This window comes from Canis lupus, chromosome 26 (assembly GCF_003254725.2).
Source record: "Canis lupus dingo isolate Sandy chromosome 26, ASM325472v2, whole genome shotgun sequence".
Taxonomy (NCBI): domain Eukaryota; kingdom Metazoa; phylum Chordata; class Mammalia; order Carnivora; family Canidae; genus Canis; species Canis lupus.
The window spans coordinates 27,027,576-27,040,463 of record NC_064268.1 but is presented as its reverse complement, the minus strand read 5'-3'; the positions used below and the strand labels follow the sequence as shown (position 1 = coordinate 27,040,463).

Here is a 12,888-nt window from a genome sequence, read left to right as displayed (position 1 = left end):
CCCCTTCTGGGTCCCGCGACCTTGGGCAACCAACTGACCGCTCTGAGCCTGTTTTGCAAACTGGGGCTGGTGGCACCTGCTTCCCTGAATTGTCGCGACAATCTGCTAGAACGTGTGAAAGGCTATGCAAACCCTAAAGGTTTACACCGCTGAGGTTAGTGCAGCGATGGGAGGGACATTAGTCATCTTTGCTTCTCGCTCCCCACCCCCCCGCCGCCGCATGTGTAGGGGCTCTTCAGGGTCCCCCCTCTGGCAATCCTGGCCACAGAAGGCTGCCTTGAAGAGGAGGGGAGGGAGAAAGCCCGGGATCTGTCCCCCACATCAAAGAGGTGGGAGGAAGCCGGCTCAGTGAAGGCCAGGATCCCCTATTGCCGCCTTAGGGAAGCTGGTAGAGGGTAGAAGGCATCGGATGCTCAGTGAAATGCACCTGAGCCAGTCTGCCAAATTCTGCCTTCAATTTTAGGGGGGAGCCCATCTGTGGGCATCAGAGGCAGGAGCCCCTCACTCCTGTGCTTAAAAGACTTGGGCCAGAGAGCCAAGACATTAATGCCATCGTTGTAACTTGAATCTTTGCATATTCTAGAGCATCCCTGGTAAAAGTGCAGATTCTCCTCGCCAACACCTTCCTTATCACTTTACTCCCTCATGGTCACATTATGGGGATCACCCCACCCTGGGCAGAAGCACTGGAATTGACTGTTGACAGAGGCGGATTGGGTGGTCATCCCAGCCCAGGTTTGTGGTCAGAAGGCAGGGCTGGGGGTCTGGTTCTGCAGGCTGGACACCGTGTCATTGCAACATTATTCCATAACCTCTCTGGGAATGTTACCTCTGCTGTGAGACCGAGACTGTTGTACTACCTACTGTGTGACACATGCTCAGAGAGGTGGCCAGAAAACCAGTGAGTCTCTAGAGGGTCCTGGCTTCGCAGGAAGGTAAGACAAGGTCTTGAGAGGTAAGACGGCATCAGGCACATCATGTGCCATTGAGAGGCCATGTAAGCTAAGAACAGGGATGTGTACCCATGAGCAAAGGTAGGCACAGGTGTGGGAGGGATCAGTGTGCCAGTGGTTCAGGGCACGGGGACCACACGAGGCTAACCTGTGAAGAAGTTACCTAAACTGTCAGGGATAGGACAGATGTTGGTGGATGGGCATCCTGAGGTGAATCTCGCTGGAGGTGGCCCGTGAGAACCAAAGGAAGGTGGCTAACAGTGGAGGGGCTCCTCTGGGTGCATGCCTTCAAACCCCCCTGGCTGGGTCAGTCTGGGCCTCTGCTCCCAGGACTACTCAAAAGCTAGTGGCCTCACGTGATACCAGGAAGATGGCAGGCACAGGCCCTGCCCTGGTGTGGATCCCCAGGTGAGAGGGTGTGGGGGGAAAGCACAGACCCAGCTCTGCTACCTGTACACCCTTTGGAGGGGAGGCTATTTCACCTGGATGAACCTCAGTTTCCTTCTTTGTCAAGGGAGACGCTAATAGACTGTCCTTGGAGAGTGATTCTGAGGGGCAATACACGTGGGCACATGTTTAGAGATGGGCGAGGGCAGTTCTGTTATAGGATTGGGATCAGAATGGAGCTGCTTGCAAGGGCAAACCTAGATGTTAGTGTAGGCTGGCCCTCTGCAGCAGTCCACGCATGAGATCAGAGGCTAGCCCATGAAGCAGCCCCATGGGGCTGGCTACTGCCTGCCTCACCTGACCCTGGCGGCCACCAATGATTGTAATTCTTCATACAGTAATCATTTCCTGATGACCTCCTCTGCGCAGGGATAGTTCTGGGATTTAGACACGCCCGGCGCTGCCTGGTAGACCTTCCTGTCTGCGGGGCAATAATCCACCATTACAATTGTGTGAGGCCCCATGGAGGAGACCCACCAGGGCCCCAGGGACATGTGGCAAGGCAGGGGAAGAACTGGGCACTGAGAGACAGCAGGATGGAAGTGGCCTGTGACCTAGGGCAAGAGAGAAGCATATCCCAAGTTGGGGAAGGTGCTGGGCAGGAAGGAGCCATGAGGCCTTGCAGGAACCCATGGAAGACCAGCGTGGCTGGAGGCAGCAGGCAGGTGTGGGTGCCAGGATACAAGGCTGGAGTGGGGATGTTTGTACCGGCTAGTGGCCCTTCTCTGAGATTGGGGATGTCAGCCTAAGAACCACTGGAGAGTTTTAGGATTTGCTTCTTAAATTTGAGAAGGAGGATGACAAGTTTTTGTTTCATATTTATTTGCAATACGCATGGTCCCATAATGTATGCTGTCCTAATATGCAGAATCAAATAATAAAAATGTCAACTGGTCAGCCCTCAGAAAATAAGGAAGCAGAGATTCTCCATGAAGCCGAGTTCAGCGTAGGGCTGCAGGATCACTGAGCGACAGAGTGTGCCAGGAGAGGGCCATGTGGTGGCTGCAGCCAAGACAGAGGGACAGAGTGGGGGCAGAGTGGGGGGGGGCAAGGAGGAGGCCCGCATGAGAGGAGATGCTGGAGGAAGGACAGCGTTTGCTAAGCAGATGGAGGACCAGTGGGAGAGGTGGCCGGAAAACCAGTGAGTAGAGGGTCCTGGCTCCTCAGGAAGGTAAGACAGGGTCTTGAGAGGTAAGATGGGGTCAGGCATGTCATGTGCCATTGAGAAGCCATGTAAACTAAGGACAGGGATGTGTATCCATGAGCAAAGGTAGGCACAGGTGGGGGGGGGGTCTGTGTGCCAGTGGTTCAGGGCACAGGGACCACACAAGGCTAATGCTGGACAGGTGGGTCCCAATGAGGTGCAGATGCTCCATCCTCAGTCCTTATTAGCCGGAAAAACGGGACCAGGACAACAGCTGGGGCCCTGTGGTGGAAAGAGGAAGGCCCTGGTGCTTGAGCCTCATACTTCACCAATCCAGCAGGGACAGATGGCTGAGGAGTGGCCTCTGTAGGTGGTGTCAGGCCATCCTCCAGGAAATGACCAAACTTCAAACACAGGGCATTCTGTGCCATGGGCATCATGTCCCTTCAATTCTGGAGGGATTGGTGGATTTTTCTGGCTCAACCACTGAATCCATCGCGGCACAGCAGCCATGCCAGACCCGGGGCCCTCCCCAGGTACGCCCCATACCTCATGCCTTTGCCCTTTGGCCCCATTAGGTCCAGCTCCCCTGGGCCTCCCTCCCTGCAAGTCCAGAGTCCTTAGGACCCTGGAATTCCATGTGCGTTCTACATGCGCACGAACTTGTGTTGTGGTGCCGGGTCCTGGCCTACTCTGCCGCTGGTCTCCCCACCCCCCGATGATGGGGGTGGTGGTGTCTTGCTAGTCTCTGGATGCTGGCAACAACACCGTCCTGTCTGGCTCTTCTCCCGGCTTGACCTGCTCTCCCAAGCCCCGCTGGCCAATTCTCAGGCTGTGGTGGGGCTGAGTGGGTTTCTCCAGTTTGTTTCCTTGGGGTCTGTGCAACCCCCCAGCCCCAACTTGAACAAACCATTGCAGATCTGGGTTAGTTATAAATAGCCAGGCCTGCAACTCTCCTTTTAGCTGAAAAGCAAAGTGAACGAGCAGAGAGGCACACCCGGCACGCGTTTTATTTTTAATCTTCTCCCTCTGTCTCAGAATGAACCCGGGTCCTGGTGCTCAGCATTTCTAGGAGTAGAAGCCCGAGACAAATGCCTGAGAAAACCCAAGTAGCTCAGGGCCCTGGCTTTGCCCCTGTCTGCTGTGTGACCTCAGGCACTTGAATTGCCTCTCTGGGCCTTGGTTTCCTCACCCAGGGAGGGAGTAGTGGAGCTGATTACCTCTGGCAGTTTGATTTCGACTCTCTAACTCTACCTTTTCCCCCCAGCCTGTGCCCAGCAACATGTTTGGGAGGAAGGGGTCTCTGGAAAGTCCAGACCTAGGTGCAAGTGAGGCCACAACCAAGCCCCAATTTGATGACGTGCAAATTCCTCGTCCCGGGGCCTTTGCTCAGGTGTCCCCCAGCCAGGAACCTTCTCCCTCTATGCAAAATCTTTCCAGCCAGCAAAATCCTTGCAAAGTCCAACTGTCACCTCTCCATGGTGAGCTGGGGAGAGGGTTTCCAGCTCAGGTTGCGACTGAGCTGGACCCATGACTGGGGCAAGTAGGGAGCCTGTGGGCAGGTGCCTGAGTGCACAGTGGAGTTAGAGCCGAAGGCCAGGTGTGTGGCCCAGCCATGGCCTGATGGGGAGGGAGAGGCTGAAGGGGAGAGAGGGGCTGTGTTCCTGCAGTGCAGGGACTGTGCAGCTTTTGTCTTTGTACATGACACCTCACCTCTCACCCTCACCCCACAGGTCTTTGCTTGTAACCAAGCCTCAGTGTTGGTGGAATTCCTTAGGATGCTAGGCCCAAGCATTCTGGTCTCCCATAATAGTTCTTTACGGAGATCATGTTCTCACCTACTACCCATTGGCATTGCACAACTCCCTACCCACTAGGCTGGTTTCCATAATGAGGAAACCAGGCTCAGAGAGGTAGAATAACTTTTCTAAGGTCACACAGCTGGATACATTTAGGAGTCCAAGCTAAGCGTTTTTTGAAATCTGTGTGGATTTAGCCTTAAGAAGTGCAGTGCCCTTAAAGCAATGGGCAACTGCTCTTCCTGTGTCAGGAGTATCCTGAGAATGGGGCAGAGCTAGTTGCTCCACCATGACACCCCAATGAGAAGCTGGCCAGGGACACTGGGAGCCACTGGACATGCATCTGTGCCTCTCCATCCCCCTCACTCCAGGGCACCTGCCATTTGATGTCCTCAGGAAGTGAGGGAGGAGGGCTGGGGTGATGTCTTCAAAGACAAAATCCCTGGTGCTAATTGGCACTTAGAGACCTTTAGGCTAATTAACCTGTTTACTTGTCTCTCTAGGGTAAATTAGAGGGTTTAGCTGGGGAGGCGGAAGAGAGAGGTGGTACTGGTGGCCACCTCCATGGGGGCTGTATATATATATATATATGTATGGCTTCTTGGTGGGTGGTGTGGGCCACAGAGGAGGCCAGGAAAAGGGCCAGGAGGAAGGCTGGGGGCATGGGCGGGGGGGCTGCCCTCCCCAGCACCGGCCTGCTCACTTCCCAGTGATGGCTGCTTCAGAAGCAATTCTGGACACAGGGGAGTTGGGGCCCTCAGGAGGGCTGCCTGGCCTGGTTCTGGGTTCCCCTCCAGACATCCCTCAGGAAGAGAGGAGGAGCTGGAAGGAGGGAGGGGGAACATATCCTTGGGGAGCCTCACCTCACCACCTTCTCCCAGCCTGGTGCCCCAGCTGTGTGGAGCCCCCTTCCTGCAGGTTTTTGAGACACCCCCCCCCCACCACCACCACCACAAGAGTCTATGGATTTCCTGTCTCCTTTGTTTAGAGGCACAGCTCTTTTTTGTCTGTAAAATGCTGGCCTGTTCACTTCTGCCTCAGGCCTGATACCTGGCTCTTTTTCCTTTCCCAAAGGCTGGCCAGATTGGCCTGAGGTTTCTAGTGGCTTAAAGATGTCGTGGGTGAGAAGGAGGAGGTTGGTTGTCCCTTCCCCCCCCTTCCTTCTGGTGCAAGGAGGCAAAGGGAAGGGAATTTCTCCTGTGCCTGGGCCCTGCAGGGGTGGCTGTTGTGCTCTCCAAGGGATGGCTGCTGCTCCGCAGGCTCCTGAGCACCTGTTGAAGGCTGATATCCCCCCCGCCCCCCTGCCACCAGTTATAGGTGACCAAAGTTTGGGGGTCCTCCAGGGACGCATGGTTCCCACCCTAGCTTGTCATCCACAGGCTCCAGCTAGCTGCTCCAGGGTCTGGCAGCAAGGGGCATCTGCAACCCCCGTCCCCCACCAGCTCTGCAGGACTCCCCTCTCCCACTGGCCACCAGAATGGGCAGGGAGGACTGGCCCACCCTCTGTGCCCTTTCCTGTCCCGCAGGAGCCCAGGGCATTGTCAACAACGGCCTGATTCCTTCCCTGGTGTGGAAGCTGCAGAGGGAGGAGGAAGAGATCCAAGGGCTCCTCCTGGACACACTGGCGGCCTGCCTGTTGGAGGATGCCACTGAGGCGCTGAGTAACCGCGTGGTGCCCTTCCTGAAGCAGAAGCTCCTCAGCACCAATGATGACATTCGCAGCAAAGCTGCCTGCATGCTCACTGTGGTCAGGTGAGCCTGGCCCTCGCAGACAGGGTGGACAGTGCAGGGAGGGCAGGAGCAGCTGGCCCCCCGGGCTTCCACTTCTGCCGAGGCTCAGAGAGGCACCTGAGCACCCCCAGTCCCGCAGCAAGCCAGCCTGCCCCGGAGCTCCCAGGAATCCACCTCAGGGCTGGCTTCCCCGCCCCAGCCTGTTTGGGCCTTGTGGGAGGAAGACCCTGTCCCCTTGGGCAGGGGCCTCTGTCCTGTTGGCCCAACAGCTTAGCACTCACAGTCCTGTATCCCAGGAAGCCCCCAAGTCCTGGGTAAAATGAGGTGGTTGGTTCCCCCCCCCCCGCCCCCGCCACCTCCCCGTGAAGAAGGCAAACACAGAAGTGTGGCGGTGATAGCAGTCACTAAGTGCTCTGTAGGTGCCAGGCATTGTCTACAAACGGCAGTCCTCCACGGAAGGTGCTTGATTACCTTTTATAGGGAAGGAAGCAGAAGCATAATGTGTCCAGTCACTGGCAACCCAGGGTCGCAGGGGATCACAGTCTAAATCCTGGCCTGGAACCTGAGGGAGCACGCAATGCCTCAGAGCTGGGAGGGAGGAAGGGAGGCAGTGTGTGATCCCAGACAAAGACGGTTCCCCAGGACGATGGTCCCTTGTCCCCCCAAGTCCATGCCTTAGGTATGGCCACCTGCTTTCGTCCTGGCACCTCCTGCCTCTCTGGGCCCTGGTTGTCCCTCCAGCTGGGATTCTGTCTAGAAACCCGGGCCAGCATTTCTGTGAGTGTGGCCCCTGATCCAGACCCCTGGGAGCTTGTGAACATGGAGATTTTGGGACCCTGCTCCAGACCGATCAGCACCTGGTCTCTGCTCAGAGGTCCCCTTCCAGTGAAGCCTCTGAGGACCATACCCATTCTAGACAACGACGGCCTCCACCAGGCCTGCCTGTGCTTTTCACCATTCCCTGCTGTTTCATGTGTCACCCCTGAGGGTTTTTTGTTTTGTTTTTTTTTTTTTTTTAGGGGAATTCCTGACAGCAGGACTTTGCTCTGCTTGCTGCTTGAGAGCAGGTGTTCAAAATGGGGGTGGGGGGGCGCGGTGTAGCTCTGGTCCCCCGGGAGAAGGCAGCACTGTCTGGAGACGTTTTTGGTTGTTCCAACTTGAGGGAGAAGGGTGCTCCTGGCATCGAGGGGTGGGCGGGGAGCCGGAGATGCTGCTCAGCATCCCACAATGCATGGGACAGCCCTCACCACAAAGAATGATCCAGCCCCAGTGTCAGTCGTGCCGAGCTAGAGCAACCCTGCACTGGCCTCAGCGTCTGGGCCAGGGTCCACCACAGTGTTCGGTCAGCCCTGGCCGTGGGAATGAACAAACACACGGAATCCTGGCAGGCGTGGCCCAGGACTCTGCATCTTTGATCAAGTTCCCAAAGGGAGCTCGTGGGGAGTCCATCACATTTATTTTCACAGCTTCACACAGTGCCAGGATTAGAAGTGACTTACAATGTCTCTCCCATGAGGGTGGCTCTGCACGGATGTCTCCCTGGTGGCTTGGTGCAGCTCCTGGGTCTTAGCCCATCTCTGGCAGCTCCGGCTCTTGCATGGAGTCAAAACACGTGTCCCTGTGGGTCGCACCCCTGGGCCTTGCTGCTCCCCATTTTGGGGCTGGGGTGATACGTCTGGTGTCTTCATGTATTACCTTAGGGCAAGGGTCCATCAGCCCCTGGCTCCTCTGCGATTTTGCTTGAGTGGCCCCAAGCCGTGCTCCTAGGTCATCTCAGCATGGGGGTGAGACCCAAACCTCACACCAGTGCTCTCTTGCACCCTGGCACCCCTTGACCAGGCCCAGACCACCAGGGATGGTCCCAACACACATCCTCCTGGTGTCCCCTGGGGTGGTCCTTGGCCCTGCCCACCTCCTTGCCAAGCGAAGCCACACAACTGTCCCCTCTCTGGCCCAGCATCCCTCTGGAGGGCAAGAACCAGGTGTGGCAGCATGATGTCATCCCCATCCTGGTGCACCTGCTGAAGGACAAGATGGAGGAGGTGCAGGCCAATGCTGCCGGGGCCCTCATGTATGCCACGATGACCACCCAAGGTGAGGTGGCCTGCTGGCCAGGTGCATCTCCTATGCAGGCGGTAGTTTACTAGGCAGTGGGGGTCTCCTGCAAGCTTTCCAGAATGCTCATTTTGCTCAGCATCCCAGTACTGCCCCTTCCCTGCCCTACCAAAATACTTTTCCTGGCCTGCTGTTGAAGTCCCTTCAAGTTTGGGCCCATGCTCTACCCTCTTTCTTCCTGGCCATGGGGGGACTACCTGTGGCCCCTCCCTGGTCACTCCCATTAGGACCTCTGTCCCTTCATGCCAGGCTGTTCCCTGGGCCTGGAATTCCTGCTTCCGACCCAGACCCCTTGTAAGCCTTGATTCTGGGATTAATTATATAGTTTGCCATCCTTGGTTTGGTTATCCTGAAACCTAAGCAAACACTGGAGCCCTTGCTTCCATGGTGTTTTTTTTATCGAAATTATTTTTTTCAATGGGTGGGGGTGGGGAGCAAATAAGAGTATGAGATGACCTCTCCCACCTGGGGAACAGTCAGGCTTCCATGCTAAGTCCTCCAGTCCTGGCCACAGGAATGACTGGGGTTGGTTTCTTCACCTGGAGGCCAGGTTAGGCCATCCCACGTGACCTCTGAAAGCTGTCTATTCTTCTCTGTGCCCACAAATGCCTGCATCAGCCCCATGCCTTGTGCCTTCTTGGTGTTCCACCGAGGACTGACTGGGTCTCTGATTCTCAATCAGCATGCTGCAAAGTCCCCCAGAACTGGGGTTCTCAGCCATTCCCCACTTGACACTAATGGTGGTATTTGAGACATACCAGAGGAGGAGAGGTTGGGGCCTTTCCAGAGCCACAGTCCCCTTTTGATTGTGCAGTGAGGATGCTGACCTCCAGGGCAGGGCATCTTGTGTGCATATTGCTCAGACAGGGCATACTCAGTGCAGTGTCTTGCTTGGGCTTCCTGTGGGAGCTCTTGGAGGACCAGAGAGGTGACCATGGGTCCAGGCAACAGCTGGGATGTGAGGCCACTTTTCACAGAGTTGGCACTCCAGCCAAGGGTCCCCACGCCCCTGCCATGGGGCAGACCCTGTGCTGGGTGGTGGGGACTTGGCCCTCAGGTCTCAGCCTCTGGCGAACAGTTTGGTGGGAGTGGCAAAGGGTTGATGACCTACTGGAGAAGCATGGAATGCAGTGGGCACAGGACAGCGGCCAAGCCTCCTCTGGGAGGGGCCTGGGTGTTGACCCAAGGGACAGCGGGAAACAGCAGAGCAGAGGGCGGCCACAGGATCTCAGCACACAGAGTGCATTGAGCGTGGTAGGAAGCTGGGAGCAGGGGGCAATCACCTGGCCTTTTAGCAGGCCGGGGCAGCAGGAAGGTGGCAAAGGTTAAGGAGGGGGCATCTCCTTTACAGATTAATGTCTGCATCCCCCAATAAACCGTAAGGATCAGGAGGGAAAGACCTATGAGTTTTTGTGCCTTGCACAGAGCAGGTGTTCCAGAAATACCTGCCACGTCAATTGGATTTTAATTTTTGTGTTTTCTTGAGAGAACTGGACTGCAGGACAGGCATCAGGGTGGTGTGAAGCCAGTTGAGGGGCTGGAGGGCCAGAGGAAGGTGTCAGGGCCTACAGGGAGTGAGAGAAGGCACCTCTCCTGCGGCCACACAGACCAGAGGCCAGGGTTGGGCTGAGGTGACAGAGATGGAACAGACAGCCCCCTGAGGGACACTTGGTGTTGGTGGCCCACAGGGAAATATGCTGCCCTGGACGCAGAAGCCATCCACCCGCTCCTGAACCTGCTGTGCTCATCCCTGAGCAAGGCACGCTTGAACGCCACCAAGGCCCTCACCATGCTGGCCGAGACCCCTGAGGGCCGCAAGTTTCTGAGATCTCACGTGCCCGTCTTCCGCACCCTCGAGGAAGACACCAGTGAGGCAGTGCGGCGGGCAGCCCGGACTGCTATCAAAGTCATCGAGTGGAAACCCTGAGCCTCTTGCTGGGCCAGACCTAATAAGCTGCTTACCTAATAAATGGCTGAATCTCTTTATCTTGGGACTGAATGGCCCTTTATGTTCCTGGAGTGTGGTCACGTCTCCCCTCTCTCCTGCAAAGGGGAAGCACCCAGCTTCAAAGGACTGGGTCATGGTGGCCAGGTGAGGAGGCATGGGCTAAATCCAAGGCCCAGGGATAGAAGGGTGATATCCTGACTCTCTGCTGGGACCAAGTGTCCCCTGAGAAGGTAGAGAGCAGGGCTGAGCTCTCCAGGAAAAAGGAGGGGGCAGAAGTTATATTGGGGGAAGGAACACAGCTGGACCAGGCACTACCCAAACTTTAGACACTTGAGTGACCAGGCCTTTGGGTGTGGCTGAACACTGCCCTGCTTAGCCAGTTCTGCCCCTCTCTCATGATGGGTGGCAGGAAGGAAGGTCAAAGTGCCAGCCCATGTGGACTCTTTCAGGAGGAGTATGCACTGTATGAGGCCCCCTAGGAATGCATGCCCAGAACGGGGATCTTCCCCTAGAACAGAGAAGCCATAAGAGTAAGCTCCCAGCTGGCTTGAGGCCAACTACACCAGCCCCGGGGCAGCCCTCTGACCAGCCTTGCATGTAGGCCTCCACCTGCCTCTCTTCTCCCCCAAATGAAACTGGCAAAGGAGGCTGGAGAGCTTAAAGGGGTTGGAGGAAAAGCCAGGCTGCAGAGGGTAGGAGGCTCGGGGACCCTTTACTGTTGCCAGCCTTCCCTACCTGGTCTGGCAGGATGCTAGTTCTCAAACCAGTCCTGACTTCTGTTGGAAAAGCTCAGGAGGGGAGCTTTTTGAGGCTCTCTGCCTCAAATGAGGTTTTCCTCATTATAGAACCAACCAACAGCAGTATTTCCTATGGGACAGAACCTCCCAGGCTTATGGGGTGCCCAGTCCATCCAGAGTAAACAGCATCAGCATAACCAGAATCCTCAAGTGAACACCTTCTTATAGTTCTTTCAGTGACTGGGGCTTCCCTTTCCTAAAAGAAACAGAGAAGTTGGCATCCTTGGAATTAGAGGATTAGCCCAAGTAAGTGTTCATGTTCTGAAAGGGACTGGCTGCTAAGCCCAGCTGGGATTTCAGGTAAGTCTCATTCTCAAAACAGGCGCCTAAAGAGGAAGCCTTTCCTCCTTCAGTAAAACAAGTGCTTGAAGACCTCTACTTCCTCATGTACCCATCTCCCCTCAACCCATAATATGCTGGTTCCTTTATTGCCTCACCAAAGGGCTGTGGCCAAAGTCACTGGCCAAGGTTCCTGATCATCTTGCTGCCGAGACCCTGTGCTCTTTTTTCTTGACCCATGCTGTGGCCAAGTATGGATGTTCCTTTCCCATAGCCACTGTCTTGGGCTTCCTTTCAAGAATCAGGCTGTACTCTCTTTGGTCTCCTTTGTAAAACCTTCTTTCTCTACATGACCAGTAACGTTCGTGTTTCTCACAGCTCTGTCTAGGTGCTCTCTCCTCCTGTTCTCCCACACAATCTCACCTACCTGGCTATGGGCCTCCTCTACCAGGTTCCCTTCTTAGCTAGGCCTGCCCACTGTTTTGTCTCCTCCAAATCGGTGTCTAGCCCCATCCTCTCTCCTGAGTTCTGGACCCTTCTATCCAACTGAATATCTACCCTTAAATGTCTCCAGGCAATAATTAATACCAATCCTTCACAAACTCTTCTGAAAAATAGAAGAGGAAGGGACACTTCCCAACTAATTTTATGAGGCTAATTTTACTCAAAATTAGCTGATATCCAAGCCAGACAAAGACATCATAAGAAAACGATAGACCAATATCCTTTATGCATAGAGAAGGAAAATCTCAACCAAATATCAGCAAACCAAATCCAGCTACATAAGAAAAGCATTATATACCATGACCAACTGGAATTTATTCCAGGAACGCAAAGTTGGTTTAATATTTGAAAATGAATCAATGTAATATACCAATGTTATATACCAATATAGATAGATGATAGATAGATAGATAGATAGATAGATAGATAGATAGATACACACACACACATACACAATTAAGGACAGAAATCACATGATCATTTTAATAGATGCAGAAAAAGCACTTAGTGAAATCCAATATCCATTTCTTAAAAAAATAAATCCAAAAAGTCCAAACTAGGAGTAGAGGGGAACATCTGCAAAAAGTCACAGCTAACATCATTCTCTCTCTCTTTTTTTTATTGTTAACTCAATTTATTCAAAATTCGTACCACAATTTCTTCAATTTTTTTTGTAATACTAAATTTATTTTTTATTGGTGTTCAATTTGCCAACATACAGAATAACACCCAGTGCTCATCCCGTCAAGTGCCCCCCTCAGTGCCCGCCACCCAGTCACCCCCACTGCCGCCCTCCTCCCCTTCCACCACCCCTAGTTCATTTCCCAGAGTTAGGAGTCTTCCATGTTCTGTCTCCCTTTCTGATATTTCCTACCCATTTCTTCTCCCTTCCCTTCTATTCCCTTTCTCTATTATTTATATTCCCCAAATGAATGAGACCATATAATGTTTGTCCTTCTCCGATTGACTTATTTCACTCAGCATAATACCCTCCAGTTCCATCCACATCAAAGCAAATGGTGGGTATTTGTCATTTCTAATGGCCAAGGAATATTCCACTGTATACATAAACCACATCTTCTTTATCTATTCATCTTTCGATGGACACCGAGGCTCCTTTCACAGTTTGGCTATTGTGGACATTGCTGCTATAAACATCGGGGTGCGGGTA

General features: G+C 54.2%; 1 protein-coding gene across 3 annotated transcripts in view; it reads left to right on the top strand.

Annotated features, from left to right (window-relative positions):
- The window catches only part of RSPH14 (radial spoke head 14 homolog), a 78,050-nt gene extending 67,875 nt beyond the window's left edge, over nt 1–10,175 (top strand). For all 3 annotated transcript variants that reach the window (XM_049102029.1, XM_025474677.3, XM_049102030.1), the window contains exons 5-7: nt 5,870–6,095; nt 8,032–8,168; nt 9,878–10,175. In XM_049102029.1, the coding sequence (XP_048957986.1) occupies nt 5,870–6,095; nt 8,032–8,168; nt 9,878–10,116 (602 nt within the window). In that variant the 3' untranslated portion in view covers nt 10,117–10,175. The remainder of the gene's footprint in view (nt 1–5,869; nt 6,096–8,031; nt 8,169–9,877) is intronic.
- Nucleotides 10,176–12,888: the final 2,713 nt, after the last annotated feature.